Source organism: Dipodomys ordii, unplaced genomic scaffold, assembly GCF_000151885.1.
Source record: "Dipodomys ordii isolate 6190 unplaced genomic scaffold, Dord_2.0 Scaffold1, whole genome shotgun sequence".
In the NCBI taxonomy this organism is placed as follows: Eukaryota; Metazoa; Chordata; class Mammalia; order Rodentia; family Heteromyidae; genus Dipodomys; species Dipodomys ordii.
Window position 1 is genome coordinate 38,601,571 of NW_012267217.1, and position 26,336 is coordinate 38,627,906.

The following is a 26,336-nucleotide window of genomic DNA, read 5'->3' on the forward strand; positions in this document are numbered from 1 at the left end:
GGAATTGAACCCAGGGCCTCAGGCATGAAAGGCAAGCGCTCTACCATTGAGCCACCTTCCCAGCCCCCAGAATGATGTTTATATTTAAGGAATGCTCTAGAGATAACTGTGCTATATACAACAAGGCATGTCAATATTCAATTTTATAAAACAGTGCCAGTTGGTTTTCCACAATGGTTGTAACAGTTGATATACCAGCAGTATAGGCAAAGGATGTACCTTGTCCATATCTACACCAAATTTGTAGTATTATAGTTCTTTTTTGGGGGGGGTCAGTTATGGGGCTTGCACTCTGGACCTGGGCACTGTCCCTCAGTTCTTCAGCTCAACAAGAGCGCTCTACCACTTGAGCCACAGCGCCACTTCCAGTTTTCTGGTGGTTTTCATTGGAGATAAGATTGTCATGGACTTTCCTGCCTGGGCTGGCTTTGAACCATGATCCTAGGATCTCAGCCTCCTGAGTAGCTAGGTTTATAGGCGTGAGCACCAATGCCCAGCTAATCCTTCCTTTTTGCTAATTAAATGTATAGAATGATAGCATGCTGTGATTTAAATTTGCATTTCCCTAATAACTAGTAAGACTGGACATCTGTTCATTATGGGTTTTTTTCCTATGATCTACTTATTCATGTGGTTTGTTTTCTGTTGGCCTGACTCTGAATCCCTTCCTTTGTTATTGACTTATAGGTCTTCATAGATTCTAGATACTAATCTATTTTTCAGTTATAAGTGTTATAAGTAGCCTCTCTCGATTCAGGGCTTATGTTTTCATATCTCAATGTTATAGTTTTCTTGTGTGTATGTGCTAATGCCAAGACTGAACTCAGGAACTTGTACTCTTGGTCAGCTTTCTTGCTCATGGCTGATGCTCTACCACGTAAGCCACACATCCAATTCAACATTTTGCCAATTACGTTAAAATAGAGTCTTATATACTTTTCTGTCCTGGTTGGCTTCAAACCACAATCCTCCAGGTCTCAGGTTACTAAGTAGTAAGGATTGCAGTCATAGCCAATGTACCAGCTTGATGTTATACTTTTAGACAAAGTTTTGTTGTTGTTGTTGTTTTGGTTATATTGGGGTTTGAACTTAGGACATTATGCTTGCTAGGCCAGAACTCTACCACTTGAATCATGTATCCAGCCATGCTTTCCACTGGTTATGTTAGAAATAAGAGTCTAACAAACTTTTCTTCTTAGGCTAGCCTCAAACTGTTACCAAGATTTCAGCCTCTTGAAGGGTGACACTGTCCAAAAAGAAATGTACTCATGGGGCTGGGAAGGTGGCTCAGTAGTAGAGCACTTGCCTTGCATGCCTGAGGCCCTGGGTTCGATTCTTCAGCACCACATAAGCAAAAAAGAAAAAAGCCGGAAGTGGTGCTGTGGCTCCAGTGGTAGAGTGCTAGCCTTGAGCTGAAGAGCTGAGGGACAGCACCCAGGCCCAGAGTTCAGGTCCCACAACCGGACCCAAAAAAAAAAAAAGGAAAAGAAAAAAGAAATGTACTCATTACCTGTCATATAGAACTGTAATCTCTTTGTGCATCACCTTATAATAGTTTTTTTTGTTTTGTTTTGTTTTTTAGATTTCATCCTCTTAAGCAATTGTGATTACAAGTGTAAGCCACTGGTACCTGGCCAAAGTTCTTAATTCAAAGTCAGCCCAGGCAAACAAATCCTATAGACCCTTATCTCCAATTAATCAGCAAAAATCTGAATGTAGAAGTATGGCTCAAGAAATGAAGTGTCAGCCTGAGTCAAAGAGCTAAGTGAGAGCATCAGGCTCTGAGTTCAAAGCCCAGTACTAGGCATCTCTATAGTATCTTCCTTTTTTTTTTTTTTTGCCAGTTTTGGGATTGATCTTGGAGCTTCATGCTTGCTTGTTTGGTGTTCTTCCATTTGAACCACACCTCTTGTCAAGTTTTATGCTAGTTATTTTGGAGACAGAGTCTTGTGAACATTTTTCTGGACTGGCTTCAAACTGATCATCTGGATCTCAGACTCCTGAGTAATAGGATTACAGGTGTGAGCACCCAACCCAATGGTGCTTTTTATTTAGCTTACATGTATAAAGGAGGTGTTGGGAGGGGAGTAGATTTCACTGTTATATTTTCACACATTACTATTATAGCCTAATCAGGCCTCTCTCATTACTCTTTTTTTCCCCTTTCTAAAACTATTTCAACAGATTTCATCTTCTATTTTGTTCCCTTCTCCTCCAAAGTAGTCCCTTAGTTAGATTCATGTTCTATGTTTTTCCATATATATAATTATATATGTGAATATATCATATGTACATGCCCATGAATATGTCTTGTAGGTCTAGCTTCCACATATGAGTGAAAACATGCAATATTTTGTTTTTGGGCTTGTCTTGCTCAACATGATGTTCTCCAATTTCATCCATTTTTCCCACAAATGATATGATTTCACTTTTATGTTGGTGTAATATTCCATTATATATTTCTTTTTTTTAGTTCTACATCTCATTTATTCTTTTTTATTAATAAGTTTTTTATTGTGAAAATACCATTCAGAGGGGTTACAATTACATGAGCAAGGTAATGAGTACATTTCTTATCAAACATTGTTGCCTCCTCTTTTGTTTCCCCTTATCATCCCTGCCCTCCTATCTCCCCCATTATATATTTCATTACATAATATATACTATAAATAAAGATGTGATATATATACATATATATTGATAAAGATGTGTGTATCTATACACACATTTTTGCCCATACAAACACACACACACACACACACACACACACACACACACACATCTTTATCTATTCTTCTGTTGTTAAGCATCTTAGATGATGTCAACTTTTAGCTATTTGTGAACAATGCTACAATAAAGCTGGTATTATTTTTCTTTGGAGATACACTTAATAGGGTATGGTAGGGTCATAAGGAAGGCCTATTTTTAGTCTTTTGAGGAATCTCAATACTGATTTCTATAGTGGTTACACTAGTTTATATTCACACCAACAACTCCTCCTTCAATATCCTCACTTACATTTGTTGTTTTTGTTTTCTTGATAGCTGACATTCAGACTGGAATGAGATGGAATCTTTGTGTGGTTTTAGCTTGCATTTCCTTTATTTTTCTTCATGGATCTATTAGCCATTTGTATTTCTTCCTGGGAGAACTGTCTGTTCAGTTCACTTGCCCATTTAATTGGATTATTTGTTGTCTTGCTGCCTTTCTTTTAATCTTTGTGTAATCTGGATATTAACCCTTTATCTGTTGAATAGCTGGTGAGTATTTTCTCCCATTCCATGGTGATAGTTCCTTTTTCTGTGAAGAAACTCTTTATTTTATACAGTCCTATTTGTCAATCATTGCTTTCAATGGGTGCATTTTTAAAAGAAATGTATTGGTGTAATTTTCCTAGTGTTGGTCTACCACCAACACAGCTTGAACTCTGGGCCTAGGCACTGACTCTGAGCTTCTATTTTGTGGTCAAGGCTAGGGCTCTACCACTTTGAGCAACAACACCATTTCTGGTTTTATGGTGGTTAATTGAAGATAAGAATCTCATGAACTTTCCTGAGTGGGCTGGCTTTAAACCTCGATCCTCAGATCTCAGCCTCATGAGTAGCTAGGATTACAGACACATGCCACCAATACCCAGCATGATGAAAGATATTTAAAAAGCAAAGAAAGACCAAAAAAAAAATTCCAGATTAAAGGAGACACCTGTCATGTGAACTAAGTGCACTGTATGGTCCTAGATTGGATCTTAGAGGTAAAGGAGCTGTGAAGGAGTGAAATTTAAACATCTGCTATTGGATTGATGTTTAATTTCTTGATTTTTAAAAAATATTATTTGTTATAGAAGAGAATGCTTTTGTTCTTAGCAAATACCTAAAAGTATTTAGGAGTCACAAGTTGCTCTCTGATACTTCAAGGAAGATAGATAGATAGATAGATAGATAGATAGATAGATAGATAGATAGATAGATAGATAGATAGATAGATAGGTAGGTAGGTAGATAGATAGATAGATAGATAGATAGATAGATAGATAGATAGATAGGATAGATAGGATAGATAGATAGATAGATAGATAGATAGATAGATAGATAGATAGATAGATAGATAGATAGATAGGATAGAGAGATGGACAGATAAGTAGATGATAGATTACAGATGGATGGGTAGATGGATGGATGGATGGATGGATGGATGGATGGATGGATGGATAAACTAAAATGGAAGTGAAACATCTTTGGCAATGGAGTATCTATTGGAAGGATATAAGAGTTACTTTTTTGTAAGTTTAAAATTACTTCAGACCTGGAGATGTAGCTAGGAAATAGAGCACTTGCCTAGCATGTTTGAGGCTCCGTGTTTTATCACCAGCACTAAAAAAGAAAATTGTTCCAAAATATGGTTTGCAGTCTGGGAACTCAATGGTAGAACTCTGGCCTACATATACACACACAGTGAGTTACTTTACTAATATAGAAGCTGTTTTTATTAAATTCATTAAATACAAATAAAATTGAAGCTGTTCATGAGTTCTTTTTTTTTTCTTTTTTTCTTTTGGGTCCGGTCGTTGGGCCTGAATTCTGGGCCTGGGCACTGTCCCTCAGCTCTTCAGCTCAAGGCTAGCGCTCTACCACTTGAGCCACAGCGCCACTTCCAGCTTTTTTCTTTTTGCTTATGTGGTGCTGAGCAATTGAACCCAGGGCCTCGAGCATGCAAGACCACCTTCCCAGCCCTGTTCATGAGTTCTTTATGCACCGTAGATCTTACTTTAGAGTAGCTTTCCATTTTTCTGAGGTTAGAATTTTTCTTAGTGTGGGCCTGTTGGTGGCCTACTTGGCTTTAGTTTATATGAAGATGAACTCTCATTGTTGGAAGGCAATTCTTCTGGGATGTAATTCTAGACTGACAGTTGTTTTCTCTCAAAATTTTGAAGATAGAATTAATTCCCAATTTTGAAGATAGAATTAATTCCCAATTTTGAAGATAGAATTAATTCCCAATTTTGAAGATACAATTGTCTGCCATGGTTGCTGTCGAAAGTTCACTTTTAGCTTTAGAGCCTTCCTTATGCAAGTGAGCTCTCATTTTCTCTGCATGTTAAGAATTCTTTCTTTGCCCTTCTTACTATGCAGTCTTCACTATGATGAGGCTATTGTGGAATTCTGATCAGTCTAGAATGCTTCTTCAATTTAGGAATTCATGCCTTTCATCAGCAACTTTAAAAAAATTTGGCTGTATTCCATTGTCTCTATTTCTGTCTTTCTAGAGCTCTAAAGAACAAAATTATTGAACTGTAGTCTAGTAGTCCTATCTTTTATTCTCTCTTTCATACATTCCATCTCCTGCACCTTCTGTGCTGCATACTGGATAATTTCCTCAACTCCTCTACCAGCTCTTTAAGTCTCCCTGAAAACATGTAACTCAAACCCTTTTTTACTGCATACACGAAAATGAACATTATACCATTGATTAGTATTCCCTGAATTTTACCATGAATAATGACGCCACTTATAAGAATTCAACTACACATTTTATTGCCATTATTCAAATTCATACCATCATTATTGCCTAATAACACTAAAAAAGTAATGTAGTAGTAGAACAATAGGCATCTTCCAGCGAGTTTACTACATTTGTTCACTCTCAAAGTAATTGCTAGAATGTGGATGTTTACATTGAAATCTCTTCTCCCTCATTTTTTCTTTTCAGAGTCTTAAAAGAGGCAGTGAGTAGAGAGATTTCCAACTGAAAAAGAATAAAAAAAGTGAAAACAATTCCTATTCTGCTAGGTTGTGTAACCCAATAGGAGGGTTGCTGAATGCCTTTTTAGGAGATAGATGACAGCAAGTAAGCTTCAGCTAAGTATTAGTGCCTTTGTGTTAAAGAAAGCAATTATAGCCTGCCAGGCAAGGGCCTCTCATTGACAATGAGGCCTGGTGGTGCAGTGTCAGTAGGGGGCCAGAGCAAAGGAGCCTGGTCCTGGTTAATTATGAGAAAAGCAAAATTAGGCCATATTGATTATTTCAGTGCAAGTCATCAATGTTCTCTCGGCTCCCCACATTTCCTCTTTTTTCTCTTTGTCCTTTCCAGACTTTAAAGGAGTCCATTAAAGACTTTAGAGAGGAAAATTCTCCATGTTGGTGGTGATGTTTTCCTTTTCTGTGTTATGCTAAAATATAATGTCATGAAGTGTACCAAGCTTAGTCATTTTCAAGTATATAATTCAGTGGTATTTCGTACAACCAAAATGTGTGTATGAGCTGCACCATTGTCCATCCACGGAACCCTTCATCACCCAAAAGTGAAGCTGTAGCTAATAAACAGTCACTTCTCCACCCCTCCCCAAAGCACCTCTTAGGCACTGTTCTACTTTTGATTATGTCTTAACTTCCATCTGTCTGTCTCTATGGTTGTCCTAGTAGCTCGTGTAGATGGATTACTTCATTTAGCATAATGTTTTAAGGGCTCAGTCTTATATATTGGGCCTTGAAGAATTTATTTTAGAACAGATGTCAGGCAGCTGCTGGTTTAGAGACTATAGCAAGTTGTCTCTGTCTAATTGTTTACTATCAATGTTCGGATGTAAAATGTGGTCTAGGGGAAGCAAATGGAAATGTTCTGTCACTGCCATATATTATGCAATTCTGAATTAACTTCAATGGCAAAAAAAAAAAATTCTGATTCGGATTCATTTCTACCACCACAATTTTCATGTGCTCCTTGCACCTATGAGAAACTTAAAACCCCTGCAATGGCACCCTCCTTACCAGCCATTGCCTAAGGAATTCGTCTTATGGAAGAATTTGTTCATGTTTAGAATAGAGGGAAGTTAGCAAGATAACCAGAAAAAAGTAGACCACAAGTAAGCTGTTTCCTCTGACTTGACGAAAGGACCACATTTGGGGCAATAAAATGACCCAGTACAACCATTCCTTCTGGAAGAATTTGCTGTTTGATGCCTCTTGGTCCTTTTTTCCCCTTCGTGTGAAGTTTCCCTTTATCTACATGGGCTGCCCCAAGGGCGTCTCCACAGACCAGAAATCCACTGAGAAGGGAAGGATACAGAAGGTAGGAAGAGCCAGGGGAATGAAGACTTAAGAACAAAACAGCAGAATAAAAGGAAATAGGAGCCGATTCCCTGTCTGGACCTGAATGTTCAGAATATTTATAATATTTGCTTAAGGCCAGCATGGAGTGGGCAAAACAGAGGAGGCCGCATGACTTGTATTCTTAAGTTTAAGAAGTAAATAAAAACTAAAACAGCTTTGAGAAGCAAATGTAGAAGCAGAAAAATGAATAGTTTTCAAATAATAATGGTTACTTATAGCAACCATGTACTTATAGCAACCATGGTACTCTATAGTACTCAGAGATTTATGCTGTTATGACACCCAATGAGTTTTTACTCATGGATGTTGGAATTTTGTCTGTCCTGTAAGAGTTCTATAAGCGTAGACACACACTATGCACACATATATATTCACACACATGTATATATGAGTAACCTTACATTCTAGATTTGTTAGACAAAGGAAGTTTAATACTTGAGAGTGTGGCTCAAGTGATAGAGCAATAGCCTAGCAAGAGCAACATCCTGGGTTCAATCTCCAATACATGCCAAAAAAAAAAATTTTTTTTTTTTAATCTGTAAGTGAGGGGCTGGGAAGGTGGCTCAGTGGTAGAGCGCTTGCCTTGAGCTGAAGAGCTGAGGGACAGCGCCCAGGCCCAGAGTTCAGGTCCCACGACCGGACCCCCCCAAAAAAAATCTGTAAGTGAAAATGTAGTGGAACACCAGCCTTGAGTGAAAAAGCCAAACAAAAAGAGTTCAAGCCCCAGCACCCCCTAATCTGTTTCTTGCTATATAATTAATGAGAGTAAATTAAATAGAAAGTGTTTATGGTTAGATGGAAAAACACTTAGCATATGTAATAAACTTATAAGTAATGTTTAAAAAACTATATTATAAATGAACTTGATAATCCATCTTTAAGTATGATCACCTGTAATGAAATGTTTCACTAAATGTCCTTCTTTTATTATGCCATAAAAGAATGGCAAAATGATGAAGTCTGCAAAATTATACATTATGCTGAACACATAAAACTAATTTTAAAAAAAACTAAGAATATTGAACTGCAGGGATAATTTCTGCTATCAGTCATCTGATGTATTTGTGGTACACATATGACATAAAAATATGCATGCATTGTTAACAAAATACTTCTCATTCCTTCCTGTCCCTCAGGAATTATCCTCCAGTTTGACCAGATATTTTTCTCTGTTTAATCTACTTTAAGTTGCACATTTCCTGTTAAGTTGGGGTACCTTTTATAATTATCAGCAGCCTACAGTGAAAGCAGGCAGCCAAGCTGCAGTTGGAACTAGAGCATGGTTGCACAAGTGTGAACATCAAAAGAGCCAGCATCAAAACTTGCAGAGTGGGTGTCAGTGACTTGGAAGAAAACCCTGCAAGCAAGAGAGGTTTTTTTTTTTTTGTCCTTTTATACCCCTATGAACCAAATGGCTGTGGAGGAGTGAATCGGACATGTTTAGCAACATTCTTTAAACAGGAGTCAAAAGTAAGCTAACTATGTAATTGCAAAAGCCACTTTAGAAGCCCAGCTCTATGACTCTTGGTTCTTTTATGATTTATTTTAAGAAATGCTGTATCACCAACCTTTTAATACAGAGGATGACAGTGTGGGTAAACACAGACATCAAAGAGTCTCAATCAAGTTTTGAGTACCAAAAGTAAAATGTTGGAATATTGAAGCCAATTTATTTTATTTGATACTCCTTTTATTTTACATGTAATAGTATGATAAAAACCTATAATTGAATTTATAACAGCTCTTTTAATAAGTTTAAAAAAACACTGATCCTGTCATAATTTAACTTGCCATGTGTGGAGGAAGGGGACTGAAAAAAAATTTCTTCTTTCTTTCCTTTCTTTCTTCTTTCTCTCCTTCCCTTCCTCTTTTTCTTTGTTCCTTCCTTCCTTTCCTTCTTCCTTCCTTTGTGCCTTCCCTCCTTCCTTCCCTCCTTCCTTCCTTTTCTCTCTTTCTTTCTCTTCCTTTCTCTCTCCTTCCTTCCTTCCTGCCTTCCTAGAACTTCCCTCCTTCCTTCCCACACTCTATCTCTGTCTCTGTCTCTGTTTCTTTCTCTATGTCGCTCTCTCTTGCTTGCTTGCTTTCAACAGGGTCTCACTATAGAGCCAAGCCAGTCTTGAATCGGTGATTCCTTTGCCTTAGCTACTGGAAAGCTGAGATTATAGGTACATGACACATCAGCCAGATTTTTTTTTTTAACAGTAAGAGCACATTAGACTGAAAGGATATGCAGTTTGGAGATTCAGGACTCCCCTCTCTCTCCTAAAATGGAGAGCTAGGAAGCTTGAATGACCTGAAAGTTTTGATAACTGGGCTCTCAACTCCTCTGGTTTTGTCCATTTTAACAAAAATCTTGAAATTGTTCTTTTGTTTGACAAAGGATTTTTTTTTGTCAAGATTTTCAAAAGCAGGTAGCTCTGATTTTACTGACGCCAGAATATTTCTTAGAAGGAGACACCCTAATTGTTTGGCTGCCTTGACAACTCTTATTTCCTCTGCTAGGGGTGCAGGCTGCATCTTTATTGAAATGTTGCAGGGTCAACCTTTGTTTCCTGGGGTTTCCAACATCCTTGAACAGCTGGAGAAGATCTGGGAGGTAAGAGAAAAACTTCCATCTACATTTCACACTTTGAACCCAAATTGTCTTAGAGACAAATGAAGCGGTCCATCTGCTTTGAGATCCTGAACTATATATGAAGGTTGTAGAAACCGATGTTGGCCACAGGAGAACTAAGTACCTTAGCTCTTAGTAGTTAGGAAAAGCTTTGCTGTGCCAAGGCAGCCTAGGAAGCTACCCACTGATAACCACCCAGGCTGCTGTTTTCTATCATTATTGTCTCAACTTCCTGGAGCAATCTCTTCCAGTCCCACCTGCCTTATCACCCTCAACTCTAATTCAACCATATAGTTGGTCCTGGATCCTTCCCAACTGAAGATAAAACACCAAGTGTACCTTGAACTCTGAGGAGACAGAGACTTCCCATGTTAGTGTAAAAGAAGTAATTACCACACTCATCCACATGCTCTTTCAAGTGCACAGTTCATCTCACAAGGGGCTTGCACATTGTAACACATTACATCTAGCACCTTTGCATTACCTCAACCATTAATCACTAGCTCCCGTGCACCATGTCCCTTCAGTCCCTAGGATGCAGCTACTTTTTTATCTGTATGAATTTGCTTATTCTAGGTACTCCTGTCCATGGAATCACATGAAATTTGTCTTTTGGTAGCAGCCATCATAGAATAGAAAGAATAGACTAGATGTTTCCTGGAACAATGCCACTCGAGTTATTAGTTCAAGTTGTAAGCTAACACTGGTGACCAGCCCTGGCCCCTTGAAGAATGAACTATGTGATTTAGTAAGTAAAACATGTCAGATTTGAAGCTGGACATAAACTTCCAAAAAAAAAAAAAAAAAGAGAGTGACTCTGTCTTAACAAATCAGTCCAACAAGTCCTACCAGGAAATCATGTTGTGTCTATCACACTTCAGTAAAGCCAAGTGGTTTTATTGTTAACATTCATGACAGCTCATCTCAAATTTAACATAAGTAAACAGATGAGAAATAACACTGGTCTGGTGTCAGAACTCATGGGTTTTGAACACAGTTCTGGTAAAGCAAGACTATAGCCAACCTTCTAAGGTCTCAGAGTCTTAAATTGTGTTTGATTCTCTCATTCTATGAAGTTGTGAGTTTTTTAAACAAAATACAAAAAAGAACATTCTGGCTTCAGTCTTTTTAAATCTTGTCCTCTGTTTATTAGGTTTATTTCCCTTCGTTATTTCTCAAGTTTCAACCTGTGCTTCAAGGAGATAGTTCTAGATTACTTAGCTAAGCGTTTTGGGTGCTACGAGGTCGGATTAATTAAGTCATATTTTCTTATACTTCTGTCTAGCAGTTTTGTTCCAGCATCTGTAGTTCTGGGAAAACCATGAGGAAAATCACCACATTGATTAGCATTATTGTCGTTTACACCACTGCATCTCAATTAGACTTATTTTTTCCTACTACAGTGGCTGGCTGAAAATAAGTGCTAAATAACAACAACAACAACACAATAATAATAATATATTTCACTTTGATCTCCACATGTAAATATGATAAAAATTGTTAGGTTTTTTTTTTTTGTCGGGCGTGGGGCTTGAACTCTGGGCCTGGGCATTGTCCCTCAGCTCTTCAATTCAAGGCGAGTGCTCTACCACTTGAGCTACAGCGCCACAATTGTTAGGTTTTTAAAAAGAGGTAGCTGAGTAAGAACAGCAGCATGCACGTGGTATTCAGGTAAGGGGTAGGTTTATTCAGTAGACCTGCTGGGACCAGGCATGGTTGGCACTGGCTGGGAAAGGCCTAGGAAAGAGAGAGAGCTGGGAAAGAGAGGAAAGAACTAGAAAAGAGCAGCAAGAGAGCATCTGGGCCTGGGCTAGGCCTTATCTAGGGTATGGGCGGAGAAGGGTGTGGCCACATCAAATTCAGATGTGGCCTCAGGATGCAGATGTGACCTCTTCCAGGAGTCCCGGTTGCCTAGGTAACGCAGGTACTGGGTGGAGACTTTGCTGCTGAGGAGGGTGGAGTCTGCTGGCCATCCAGGAGCGGACCTTACAAAAATTTGGGCCAGGTGGGATGTGCATGAGGAAAGAAACAGCTAAGAAGGGACTATAGAACTTTGGATTCATTTGTCATTTTTTTCTGGTGCTAGTCCTGGGGCTTGAACTTAGGGCTAGGGTAGTATCCTTGAGCTTTTGTGTTCAAGGCTAAGCTCCACTTTTGGCTGTGTGTGTGTGTGTGTGTGTGTGTGTGTGTGCGTGCGTGTGTATGTTTAATTGCAGGTAAGAGTCTCACAAACCTTATTTTCTGGTCTGGTTTTAAATAGTGGTTCTCAGATCTCAGCCTCTTGAGTAGCTAAAATTACAGGCGTAAGCAATCAGTGCCCAGCTCAATGTATAATCTTCATAGGAAATAATGTTTTAACCCAGCCAAACACATATAAATAAGGTTATAGCAAAAATGCCATAGGAAAAAACATTTCACGTGATGATTTACAAAAGCATTAACATTGGGCTGAAGGTGTGGTTCAAGTAATAGAATTCTAGCAGTGACCAACAAACTACTGACATTAGATTACCTTGACATTTCTTTAGGAAGTATATCCATATGGACTGATTTCTTTATTTAGCAATTGACAAATGTATACATATTTATCATGACGTGGGTTTCTAAATTTAAATTACCTATTCATTCATTTTTGTAGTACTGGGGTTGGACCCTCTGGCCTCATATATGCCTCATGTACTGCTATTCCACTGAGCTATTTTCTAGCACCAACAAATGTTTTAAATAAACATTGTGGATTTGGCCAAGCCAAGCCAATTAATATATACATCACTTCACATACTTATCTGCCCTTACCCATAAGACATTTTAAAATCTACTCAGCAATTTTCAATAATGCAATACATAATCATCACCTTGTTGTTCAACAGGTCTCTTGAACTTATTTCTCCTATCTCCCTGAAATTTCGTATCCTTCAACCAACATTTCCCCAGCTCCCCTTTCCTTTAGTCTGGGGTAACCACTATTATACTTCAGTGAGTTCAGCTTCTTTAGGCTGTACCTGTGAGGTCATAAAGTATTCATTGCTTCTGTGTCTGGCTTATTTTATTTTACATAATGTCTTAACGGTGTTCTCTATATTGCCACAAATGACAAGATTCCCTTTTAAGCCTGGATGCTATACCATTATGGATAATGTGCCACATTATTTTTATCTATTCATTTGTTGATGGATACTTGTTAGTTCCGTATCTTGTGACTAATGCTGCAATAAATGCAAGATTATAAATGTCCCCTCTATGTCTTCACTTCATGTTTTTGGGTGCATACGCAGTAGTGGATTTCTAGGTTATAGGATAGTTTCATTTTGAAAGAACTTATGTACTTCCTTAATCACTATTTGTTTGTTTGTTTGTTTATCTGAGACCAGGACTCAAACTTGTTATCTGACACTTTGGCTTATTGGCTGGCACTCCACCACCTGAGCCATGCCTCTAACCCCACAGGTTGGTTTCTCTTTTTTTCTTTCTCTTTTGTTTATTACTTAGTGAATTAGTTCATTATTTTTGTGTGGGCTGGGCCTGGGCCTGAACTCAAAGCTAGGTGCTGTCCCTGGGCTTTTTTGCACAAAGTTAATGCCTCACTTGAGCCACAGCTTCATTTCTGGTTTTTGGATGCTTATTTGGAAATAAGAGTCTTATAGACTTTCCTACTCTAGCTGGCTTTAAACTGTGATCCTTGGATCTCAGCCTCCTGAGTAGCTAAGATTACAGGCATGAGCCACTGGCACTCAGACTTTTTCTTTTAATGGCTTTTCTAACATACATTTTCACCAACAGTACAAAATTACATTTCATCTTTTTTATGGTGATCATTCCAATGGGAAAGAGTTGATATTTCTGTGCTGTTAATCATAACTAATTGTTGTTCTAACCTACAATTCTCTGATAGTATTGATTTTAAACATTTTTTTATTTGCATATCTTCTTTTGAGAAATTTGTATTGAAGTCCATGTGATTTATTTTCTTCCTATACAGTTCTTTAGAGTTTCTTACAAATTTTGGATATGAATTCCTTATCAGATTCATAGTTTGGAAATATTCCATAGGTTGTCTCCATACTCTACTATTTTTTTTCTGTATAAAATCTTTTTAGTTTTATGCAGTCCCGTTTGTCTATGTTCACTTTTGTTGCCTGTGAACTAAACTAGAAAATTAAGCAGATTACAAATCATTCCTGAGTTTGAGTTTTACTAAATGTGGTCTACACAGATAAAAATATGAAATTTATTTTGAGGTCTCATGGCACTTAATGCAGGGATTGCTTCTTTGAAATAAATAAGTCTATTCTAAATTTTCCAACATCTAACCACAGTTAGTGAGGTTTGCACTTTGAGACTCATGTTTGCTAGGCAGATGTTCTACCACTTGAGCCACTTCCCCTGGAGTATTTGATCATCTTTCTCATCTGTGTGCACTCATACATGTATTTATATCTATGTAATAGGTATCTATGTAATAGATAATAGATTTGTGGCTAATTTTTAAAATGTAAATTTGCAGTTAAGTGGGGTTTTTTGGTCAAATAATTTTGGACTCAGTTCAAAACTGAGAATAAACTATTCCAATTTTAAATCTATCAGTCCAAATGCCATTAGTTTCCATTTCAGCAAAGGCAGTGGACAGCTTCTATAGCCACTATGGTCTAAGACACAGAACTCACTAGCTGTCCTGAAAGAGTCCTCATGGGATTAAATCAACAATGGCTGGTCTTCAGTTTCTTAGAAAGGGAAGGGAAGCTTTAGTAGTAATTGTCTGAAGTGAAAAAGAATTCTATAACTTCCAAATGGAAACTGATCATCAAATTTCCATTAAAAATACATTAAAATTTTGTTTAATTTCTAAAATCTTAACCTTGAGGCTTTGAGCATAAGACTGTCCCAAAAGTTTCGTATCCATTTTTGTTGGCATTAGTTAAACATAATACAAAGTAACCAACAAGTTTGATAACTTTCACCTTAGAGAAAATATACTTATTTCCTGTATTTTTTCATTATTTTGTTTTTCTTTCCATTGGGATTTGCCAGCCAACAAATGAATGGGTAACCATGCCTCACACTCACCCATTCACAAGTGCATCTGTGCAAATACATAAGGTGGTAGCTTGAGAAAGCAGAATGAGCTGTGCTCTCCTACAAAAGAAGAATTAGTCCCGTTGGTTTTTCAAAGTGGATTCCTAGTTTGTCAGAGTTCCCTCTGGCTCAGGGTGGTCAATAGGAAAAGCCTATAATCCTCTCAGTGACTTTCCAGTTTGTTTAGAGAATGGATCAAAGCAAGAAGATTTTACTGGGTGGTATGATTTTATTATTATATGTGACAAAAATAGCACTTTAATGTCTTTTGTTTGTGGACAAGCTTCATGGGCCTCCAGAAGCCTATTTCTCAGTCAGAGTCCTAGGCAGCAAACGGATCGATTTAAAATCCTAGATTCCTCACTGATTATATATTTAGCCATTTTTAGGCAATTAATTTCCTACCATAAAACTTGAAACATCTATGTTCAGCACCATGCAGAAGCACTATATGGTAGTCATAAAGTGAAAGCTACTTGTGCTTTATTTCACAAAACAGACTCCCTGTGTAATTGGTTCCGGGCTTTTATGATTATCTTTTTTTTTTTTTTTTTGGTCATGGGGCTTGAACTCTGGGCCTGGGCGCTGTCCCTCAGCTCTTCAGCTCAAGGCGAGCGCTCTACCACTTGAGCTACAGCGCCACTTCCGGTTTTCTGGTGGTTTATTGGAGATAGGAGTCTCACAGTCTCTCCTGCCCGGGCTGGCTTTGAACCGTGATCCTCAGATCTCAGCCTCCTGAGTAGCTAGGATTACAGGCGTGAGCCACCAGCGCCCGGCTTTTCTGATTATCTTAAAAGAATAATGCCCCAGTGACAGCTCCATCCAAACTCTGCTTTGGCTTCCTATTTTCAAAGACTTTTTCTTTCCATATAACTTCTTCATGAAAACTAAGTTTCAATTTGGTCACCAAAAGCATGGGTCAATGGGGGTTGCCATTACAATCCACCAGTGAAACATCAAATACCATATTCTAAGGTGCTAAGCACAGAGAAAACAAAGAGAAGAGATGGAATTTGTAGAAGGGACTCGAGATAAATTTGGAATGATTTTTTTTTTTTTTTGCTAGCATTTCACTGCCCAGAGGTCAGTAATCTGAATCCTTTTTAATTTGAGCACACGGAGGAACAGCTGAATAGTCATCCTGAGGCATGATTTAAGCTGTCAAGTGTCTCTACGGTCAATATGCTCGTGGTGACAGGATGTAAGGCCGAAGGGACAGCCACTGCTGCTTCTCTATATCCCTAGCTGCCAACGCTGATCCTCATGGATCCTCACGCATGACAATTTGCAGATGAGAAAGCCTTTCAGCCAGGCTGTGTAATCTGCCTCAAGATAATAAGCCAGTCAGTGAGCACACAGGCTCATAGGGATATGTTCGAGATTGTCCAATAAACTAAACAAGATCAGAGACACTAAAATTTCTTTCTCATGTATATCAGCTGGGGTCTGGTGACACCTTCCTCTGTCCGCCTCCTTCCTTCATCTGCCCTTTTTAATCTTTGTTTCTGCTCCATACCTAGTTTTCTTTCCCTTCCTCATCTTCCTTCATTTTTCTGTGATTTTATACAGGTGTTGGGTGTCCCTACAGAGGATACTTGGCCTGGAGTCTCCAAGCTACCTAACTACAATCCAGGTAATATTGATCCAAAGTCTTGAATATGGTGAAGATCAGCAATGACAAGAGAGCATTGGTTACATAGAGTGTCTATCTTGTATTGTGAACATAACAGCAAAAATGAGATTTCTAGATTCCTGTATTTCCTGACTCACCCTTTTATGAGAAAGATATTAAAATAGTAGTTGAGACTGTGAAACACAAGTAGCAAGCTAAAAAGTCATTTGGAATTATTGTTACCATGAGTTTCACAGCCATTTCTAATACCCAGTAGTTCAAAGGAACAATATGATTTTAAATCCTTGAGTGAGGATATGGTATAGCTGTTTGTTGTTGTTGTTGTTGGTTTGTGGGGCTTGAACTCAGAGCCTAGGCATTGTCTCTGAGTTCTTTTGCTTAAGGCTAACAGTCTACCACTTTGAGAAACAGCTCCACTTCTGGTTTTCTGGTGGTTAATTGGAAATAAATCTCATGGACTTTCCTGCCTGAGCTGACTTTGAACTGCGAGTCTCACATCTCAGCCTCCTGAGTAGCTAGGATTATAGGCATGAGCCACCAGTGCCTGGCATGATCTCACTTTGTGTGCCCCTTGACTATCATTGATTTGACTTGCTAGGTTATTGAACTTACAAAGTAATGGAGGGGCAGGGAGGGAAGCTAAAGCAACAGAGAGGAGTTCTAGACCCAACACTTGTTCATTTTGTCCTACAAAACTGACTACATGGGCTGGGAAAGTGGCTCAGTGTTAGAGCGTTTGCCTTGCAATGCATGAGGCCCTGGGTTCGATTCCTCAGCACCACATAAGCAAAAAAAAAAAAAGAGAAAAAAAGCCGGAAGTGACGCTGTGGCTCAAGTGGTAGAGCGCTAGCCTTGAGCTGAGTAACCTGGTTTCCTGAGAGCAAAATATTAGAGGGAAAGTAAAAAGTGATTAAAGAAGAAAAGATCCCAGGAAGTGCCAGTGGCTCACACCTGTAATCTTAGCTACTCAGGAGGCTGAGATCGAAGCCAGGCCAAACAGCGAAGTCAATGAGCCTCTTATCTCCAATTAATCACCAGAAAACTGGAAATGGCTCTGTGGCTCAAAGTGGTAGAGCATTAGCCTTGGGCAAAAAGGTTCAGGGACAGTACCCAGGCCCTGAGTTCAAGCCCCACAACTAACAAAAAGAAAAAAAAAGAAGAAAACAAAAGACCAGGCATAGTGGCTCATGTCACTTATTTACATAGTAGGCTGAGGCTTATATATAGAGATTATAGGTTACATAGTACGATTGTCAAAGAAGGAGAAATGGTCCAGGCACTAAGGCTCAGGCCTGTAATCCTAGCTACTCAGGAGGCTGAGATCTGAGGATCTTGGTTTGAAGCCAGCTTAGGAAGTAAAATCTGTGACACTCTTATCTCTAATTAAGCACACACATACACACACACACGTTGGAAGTAGAGTTGTAGCTCAAGTGGTACAGCATTAGCCTTGAGTAAAAACAGCTCAGAGACAGTGTCCAAGCCCTGAGTTCAAGCCCCAAGACCATTAGTTAAAGAAAGGAAAGGACGGGGCGGGGAGCTGGGAGGATTTGAGGGGGACAGGAGAGGATGGGAAGGGATGGGGAGAGAATGGGAAGGGGAAACAAAGGAGGAGGCTACAATGCTTGATAAGAAATGTACTCATTATCTTGTCCATGTAATTGTAACCCCTCTGTACAGTATTTTCACAATAATAAATAAATAAAAAGAAAGGAAGGAAGAAGGAGAAACAACAGATATAAGAGGCAGGGGACATTTTCATTTTTTTTTAATATAACATCTACTACTTTTAAATCCTACATAAAACTAACAACAGACTGGGCTGGGAAGTTGGCTCAGTGGTAGAGTGCTTGCCTTGAAGGCATGAGGCCCTGGGTTCAATTCCTCAGCACATGAGGAATAAACAGAAAAAGCCAGAAGTAACACTGTGGCTCAAGTGGTAGAGCACTAGCCTTGGGCTGAAGTGCTGAGGGACAGTGCCCAGGCTCAGAGTTCAAGCCCCACGACTGACAAAAAGAACACAAACAAACTAACAGCAGACTAAAATCCTTTCAACTGTTTTATGAATGATTATATTTTTTGTTCACTTACAATGGGTTACCATTTCTTACTATTTTGCTTGAATTTAACACAATAAGGAAAATGTTATCCCAGCCAGAGAGCTTAGAACAGTACCTTTTCTGTTTGCTGTGAAATTGAGAGAAAAAGGAAAAGCCTTTTGTGGAGACTGTGGTTCAAAATGCAATAGTCCATCTCCAGTTACCATGGTTTCCAGAACCTGGCTCTCATCTTTCTATCCTGCCTATGCTTTTTCCCCTCCACCCAATTCTCCATCCAGGTAAACACTGGTCCTCTTACTTTCCTCACTTTCCTACCACCTATGGGAACAAAAATTTAGGGTCACAGGAAACATTTTAGATGCTGTAAATATGAAGCTTCCATGATTATCATATGCTGTTTTCCCAAACTTCACCCATTTGGATTTTAAGTGGGTCCTGGCAATCATAGAACATCTTGATGAAAATAACAGAAACTTAGCTGAAATGTTTCCCTGTAATTTCTGTGTTGAAATAGGGTAACAAGGCTCCAATAAAATAGAAAATTGCTATGTTTTTCATTGTTCTGCCAAGCCCAAGCAATATGCCATTTTTATTTACAAAGAAATTCTCCAGGCTTAGCACCAAGAAGGCTCACATTTTGTGTTATTTTTCTAGTAAGTGTTTAATTCAGAGAAGTCAACTGTTTTGAGCACTTACCTGCTAGGTGCTACACAGGGTGTGGCGCAACACAGAAAGATGTGCTACATTCGTGGGTCTCTAGAACTTGGGTTTGGACTCTCTACTCTTGTACCCACTCTCCTTGGTACCTGGGTACTCATTTGTGAGTGCGGCTTCCATTGGCTTGGGAAGCTCGAGACTATGGGTGAGGCTAAGGGAGTTGTAACTTTAGCCACAGCCAAGATGTCTAACCCTGCTGCTGCAAATCTTCAGTCTGGCATATCTTGGGCTCAATATCAAACTATATTAATAACTCAATCCTAAGCACTGTCTTAATGGGTCATCAAGATCTGTTCCAGGAGCCTCCTTTATATGAATCAGTAAGTCCCTTTTGAGCTTCCCCAACCCCCATTACAGAGTTGCTGCTGCTGCTGCTGCTACACACTTGAACTTTAATCATTTAAGGGGAACAGAAGAGGTGATGGGAGCCAGAAAATTGTCATAGAGGAGAACTATGCTTTCACCATTCTGGACAAGACTTCCATTCCTGTCCTTCTCATTCCAAGTAGTAATAAAGCTCCCAACTTCACATTCAGCCAGCACAATTAACATTGGACATTGGACATTAATGTAATGTAATTGTACATTTAAAAACTAACATATAGTTGTACATATTTATAGAGTACAGTGTCATATTTCAGTCCATATATGTAATGTGTAATAATCAAATCAGTTAGCATATTATTCCTCTGTGCTGGGAGCATTAGAAATCCTCTCCATTTGCCATTTTGTTGTTTTTGTTTTGGGGATGTTGAGGATTGAACCCAGGGCCTCACATGTGCTAGGCAAGTGCTCATCCACTCAACTATATCCCAGTGATCTAATAGTTATTCTGAAATGTTCAGTTAGTTGTTATCAATTGACGTTATCCTGCTGAGCTATAGAACATGAGAAATTATTCCTCTTTATACCTTTTTTGCAATGCTGAAACTGAATCCAGCATCTTGAATGTCCTAAGAATGCACTCTACCACTCTACACCTCAGCCCAGATATGAATTATTCCTTCTAACTTCCTCTGTACCCATTAACCATCTTCTTTGACCCGATCTCCTCCACACACTTTCCAGATGCTGATAACCACAACTCTCTCCTCTACTTCTAGGAGACAAAGTTTTTGGCTTTCACACATCAAAATTTGTGTGTATTTCTGACTGATTCACTCCACTGACTTATCCCAGTTCCATCCACATTACTACAAATGATAGAATTTCATTTTTCTATGACTGAATAGTATTTCTGTGTGTATCATATTTTCTTTTCTTCTTTTGTGTGTGTGTGTGTGTGTGTGTGTGTGTGTGTGTGTGTGTGCATATGTATGCCAGTCCTGGGGCTTGAACTCAGGGCCTGAGTGCTGCCCCTGAACTATCATTTGAGCTACAGCTCCACTTTGCGCTTTTTTGGTAGTTGATTGGAGATAAAAGTTTTATGGACTTTCCTGGTTGGATTGACTTTGGAGCTTCATGAGTAGCTAGGAGTATAGGCATGAGCCACTGATGCCTGGCTGTATCACATTTCTTCATCTTCTTCTGTTAATGGATATCTAGATGGATTCCATGTCTTAGTTATTGTGTTACTACTGTAGACATGTAAGTGCAGATGTCTATATGGTATGCTGGTTTTGTTTCTTTGGCTACATATGCAGTAGTGGGATTGGGGGATCATAGCGTAATTCTAGTTTTAGTATTTGGGATTTCTTTTGTTGTTGGTTTGGGTTTCGTTCTGTTCAGGTCCTGGGGCTTGAACCTTGACACTGTCCCTGAGCTCTTTTGCTCAGAGTTAGTACATTACCACTTGAACCACAGGTCCACCTCTAACTTTTTGTTTTGGTAGTTAATTAGAGGAAAAAATATCATGGACTTTCTTGCCTAACCTGGCTTTGAACTATAATCCTCAGATCTCACTTTCCTGAGTAGCTAGGATTACAGGCATAAACCACTTACTCCAGGATTAATCCTAGCATTTTTGAAGAACCACCTAACTGTTTTCTTTAATGCCTGTGCTAATTTACATCCTCACCAGTAGTATATGAGACTTCCCCCCTTTCCTCATTCTTGCGAGCATTTATCATTTTTGTCTTTTTTAAAATAAAATCCATTCTAACTAGCTAGGTGACAGCTAATTATGGTTTTGATTTGCATTTTTTGATGATTAGTGATACTGAACATTTTTCATGTACTTAGTGGCCATATGTATGCTTTTGGAGAAATGTCTATTCATTTGCCCATCTTAAAAATTGGATTGTTCTGTGCTGTTTAGTTCCTTACATATCTTTATCCAACCACTTTGAGGAAGCCCCATTGCTCTGGGCATGGGAAAACTATCAAAGCCCATTAACATCCACTCCACCATTTCTAGGCTTTGTCTAGACTATGTCTGCAAAAACAATACAGGCTCTGTTCCTACAGGTATTAAAAATCACCCAGTGCTAGCTGGGCACCAGAGGCTCACACATGTAATACTAGTTACTCAGGAGGCTGAGATCTGAGGATAACTTTTTAAAGCCATCCTAGGCAGGAAAGTCCATGAGACTTTTATCTCCAATAAACCACAAAAAAATATCTAGAAGTAGAGCTCAAGTGGGAGAGCACTAGTCTTGAGCACAAAAGCTCATAGACAGCTGGTGCTGGTGGCTCACACCTGTAATCCTAGCTACTCAGGAGGCTGAGATCTGAGGATCACAGGTTGAAGCCTGGGCAGGAAAGTCCAAGAGATTCTTATCTCCAATTCAGTACTTAGAGAACGCTGGCAATGGGGTGATAGAGTGCTAGCCTTGATCAAAAGAAGCTCAGAAGCCAGGCACAGATGGCTCACACCTGTAATCCTAGCTACTCAGAAGGCTGAGATCTGAGGATCACAGTTCAAAGCCAGCCTGGGCAGAAAAGTCCATGAGACTCTTATCTCCAATAAACCACCAGAAAACTAGAAGTGGCACTGTGGCTTAAGCGGTAGAGTGCTCACTTTGAGCTGAAGAGCTCAGGGACAGCGCCCAAGCCCAGAGTTCAAGCCCCACAACTGACCCCCCCCCAAAAAAAAAAGAAAGAAAGAAAAGAAAAAGAACAAGAAAAAGAAGCTCAGGGAGTACCAAGCCCTAAGTTCAAGCCCAAGACCAGCAAAAAAAAAAAAAAGCTCAGCAGAGACAGTACCTAGACCCTGAGTTCACACCCCAGGACCACCCCACCCCATCCCACCCCACCCCACCCCCCCAAAAAAAGAAAAAAAAGAAATCACCCAGTGCTAACTCTACTGTCAGGTTTCTCCCACGTGTTAGCAGTTTTCTTGGTGTTCTGATGAGCAGGTTGCAGGCTTTCTAGCCATCAGTGCAGACTTTTGTGTCTGATTAAACCTAGGATGGTGACAGTAGTGTATCATTTTAAAGTCTGTCTCCCTTCCTTCTTTTCTTTCTTTCTTCCTTCCTTCCTTCCTACCTTCCTTCCTTCCTTCCTTCCTTCCTTCCTTCCTTCCTTCCTTCCCTCCTTTCTTACCTTCCCCTTCACTCCCCACTTGAAGCAAACTGTCTGAGAACTGTGTCCTCTACTTCAAAGGGCCAGTTGTCTTATTTTGATGTGGGCAGATTGAGAAGTAGGCTTTGAAAAGTAGGCTTTTTTTTTGTTTAATCTTTTCTCCTGGGATAGCTTTCAGAGCAATATATCCAAGTGTCAGTGAGGGGTTCTGACGAGCCCAGATTCCCAGACTCTCAGCAGGATCATTCTCTAACCGAAATATAAAAGTGAAATATTAAAAACCCTGGGACGTGAACTCCATCCATAGAGTAGCCAGTGTCTTGCTTGCTTGCACTATGGGGGGGGGGAGGAAAAAAGCTTGAAAACAGAGGGAAGAGAAAAAAAAGTGCTTTGAGCATGCGGTTTACAGGTTTAGCAGAGCATAGTAACATCCCCTCAAAGAAGTGGGTGTTGCTCTGTGACCCCCCAAAATGCTCCTTTGACTTAGTTGCCAGAACACTCCCTTTCCCCACTCCGAATCACTCCACCTTTTTACATGCTAACTGAGATGCCTGTGATTGGCTGAACAATAAACTGGTCACACTTGCAAAAGGGCTGCCATTTTTCACACAATTAACCAAGACGCATTAATCAAACTGGCTAGGGACGGGGGCTGTGTGTGACCTCCTGAGGTGAGGGAGGGGGAAATTTTGGTGAGCCTTGGTAAACTACCCTAGGAAGCAAGCCGAAAAACCTTGGAGGAGGTTCGACTATTCCGAAAGCTTGGAAAGGTTAAAGTTCCATTTCATGGCCAACTAGGATGGAGTGGGTTCATAGCACAGAAGATCCTAGAAGCTTCAAGCAAACTGACGTTCACCTTGGCTGAGATTTGCTTAGACAGGAAGTTGTGTGAATTCAAATAGAGGATTACTATAGAAATACTTCCTTCAGGCTTTTTATCTTCACTGTCTGTTCCCAAGAAAATACATTTAGGGCAACTACCATCTGAGCCTCAGACATTTAGGGACCAACTAAGCAGAGGACATGTCTAACCACCATGTGGGGTTCACCATTGGAACTCTGAGGAAAGACAATTGTAAATGCAGTAGCTAGATCCAAGGAGGATAAACTATCAACTGGCAAGGTATTGGTCCTAAACTTGGTATCTGAAGACCATTAAAATAGTTAAGCTGAAGCCAGTGTCAGTGGCTCATGCCTATAATCCTAGCTTCTTAAGAGGCTGAGCTCTGAAGATTGAGGTTCAAAGCCAGCCCAGTCAGTAAAATGCCTGAGACTCTTACCTCCAATCAACTACCAGAAAGCCAGAAGTGGAGCTGTGACTCAAATGGTAGAATGCTAGCCTTGAGCAAAAAGAGCTCAGGGACAGTGCCCAGGCCCTGAGTTCGACCTCCAAGACTGGCACAAACAACAAAACGAAAAGTTCTGGAGGGAACAAAAAGTTAAACATGTGTGCTTTCTGATTTTTCTTTTTCTAAATCCCCTTTAAATAGGTTTCCCAAAGGCAACGGAGAGCTGATAAGATCATACCTTAAAAACTCATTTGCTACAGAATCATGGAGGGCTTTTCAGAGAATCAGCTAAATATTTGGACATGTCTCAGCTAAAGTAAACGGGGCCTTACTCCACTGGAGGTGTCCAGTCACCATCTCATTAGATGCAAAGATCCTGTGATAAAGAGAACCTTTTTTTTTTTTTTTTTTTTGCCCACATGATTGCAGCCCAGTTGTGGAGTTTAACGCGTCATTGATTGTTTCTTCAAACTTCTTTTGCTCTCCTGAAAGGGTCTGTCGTGGCTCTGTTTGCTTCCTTAAACACGGTTTTTGAAAGCGCTCACGCTGCGTGAGCTCAAATCCTAGCATTAATGTACTGCTGAGTTCATTCCACCGCTCAAAAGCGCTGAGTTTAAATCCCTCTCAATTCCATTTGAGGCACCAGAAGAGTTTATCCTACTCCACTAATGGTTCCAAGTTTACATCAAGATACTGGGGGTCAAGGACAGGAGAGGATTTAGAAATAACAGTGCATGACATTAGTCAATGCATTTGCCAAATTGGCAATTAGTTCCTGATGTGCGTGCAAAGCATTTTACTCCTGTCTCTTTGATGCCTGTTCCCATAGAGAAGGAATAGAGTCCACAGAGGACTTCCAACTTTTTAAGAAATATCTGCTGAAAATCATGCCTGATTGGTGACATGAGTTCAGCTGCAGGGAAGCATCTGGGATTATCCCAGTTCTTTCTGTCCCAGGAAAGAGCATCTCACATGACTTTTCCACTAGAGAAAGCTGGAGGGAATCAAAAGGCGGGAAAACAGTACAAAAAGCCCCACCAGAGGGGCTCAGGGGCCCACAGAGGGCCCACAGGTCCTGCCCATGCCCAGTTGATTTTTGGCATGCTTGCTTTTTCAACTTTTGGCCACCAGGTGGAAGCAAGAAATAACAAGGCTGGAATAGTGACTCCAGAGCAATGGATCAATGTGAAGTCTCACTCTTGGAATGTTTTGTTTTGACTTTACATCCAGTGTGAAGGCCTTCTACCACTAAGGAACAGGGGAAGAATGAAATCTAAAATCAGTCTTTTCCCCATTGGGATGTTAAGGAACTATTATGCTTTGGCTCAAAGGATTCTGAGCAAATCTCTGTGTCTTCTGTGAACATAATCATAGATAGTGCCTACTTCACTATCAACTTGATTACATTAGCTGAAGGAGTTATTTGGTGGATTACACTTTGGGAAAAAATGGTAAGAGAGGCATTAATTAAGGGCATCCACTGCTTTGTCAGTCATGGGGCTTGAACACTGGGCCTGCACACTGTCCTTGAACTTTTTTGCTTAAGACTAGGGTTCTACTTCCAGCTTTTTGGTGATTAACTAGAGATAAGAGTCTCATGAACTTTTTTGTCCAAGACAAGTTTCTAACTGTGATCTTCATCTCAACTTCCTGAGTAGCTAGGATTACAGGTATGAGCCACTGGCACCCAGCTATGGTTGCCTAGCTTTTAGTAGATGCTCAAAGTTAGCCTTCCTACCTTTTCTTTTCTTTCTTCCTTTCGTTCTTCCTTCCTTCCTTCTTCCTTTTCTTTCTTTCTTCCTTCTTTCTTTTCTTTTCTTTTTCTTTTTTTTTTTAAATGTAGTGTAGTAGTTCAGCTGCTCAGTGGCTCACTGTGGTGCAGGCCCAATGACAGGTGTGGGAATACTGATTCTGCCTCTGTTTTTATATTTAGCTCCTTAGAAATCTTGGCCTCCTAGACATCAGACATGCCTTATGGCACCAGAATTTACTTATCATTTTGCTTGTTTGGGCCTAAATATTCCTTAGATTCCCACATTGTAAGAAATGACTCTGTTTTCAAATACCTAAGTGGTTTCCAGGGATCCCTACTGTTTCCCACACCTAAACTGCTCTAGATGTCTAATCACTATGCCTCCAGGTAATAATTACAATTCCTTGAGCACTAACTGTTAGAGTCACTTTGCCTACAGCAGTTTACTTGAAGTCACATCTAGCTCATCTAGTAGGAACAATATGAATATCTACTCTTTACTCAGGAGAGTTGAAACTAAGGTTGAGACATGTAGCTCTGCCTCTAGAAATATCTATAGAGAAAAAGATATATATACACACACATTTGTGCAGATGTGTGTGTGTGTCTGTGTGTGTTTTCTCGAGTCA

At 39.7% G+C, this 26,336-nt stretch overlaps 1 protein-coding gene across 3 annotated transcripts in view; it reads left to right on the forward strand.

Moving 5' to 3' along the window:
* Cdk15 (cyclin-dependent kinase 15) overlaps positions 1 to 26,336 on the forward strand; it is an 83,250-nt gene that overhangs the window by 30,644 nt on the left and 26,270 nt on the right. For all 3 annotated transcript variants that reach the window (XM_013035970.1, XM_013035838.1, XM_013035907.1), the window contains exons 9-10: positions 9,609 to 9,702; positions 16,363 to 16,426. In XM_013035970.1, the coding sequence (XP_012891424.1) occupies positions 9,609 to 9,702; positions 16,363 to 16,426 (158 nt within the window). The remainder of the gene's footprint in view (positions 1 to 9,608; positions 9,703 to 16,362; positions 16,427 to 26,336) is intronic.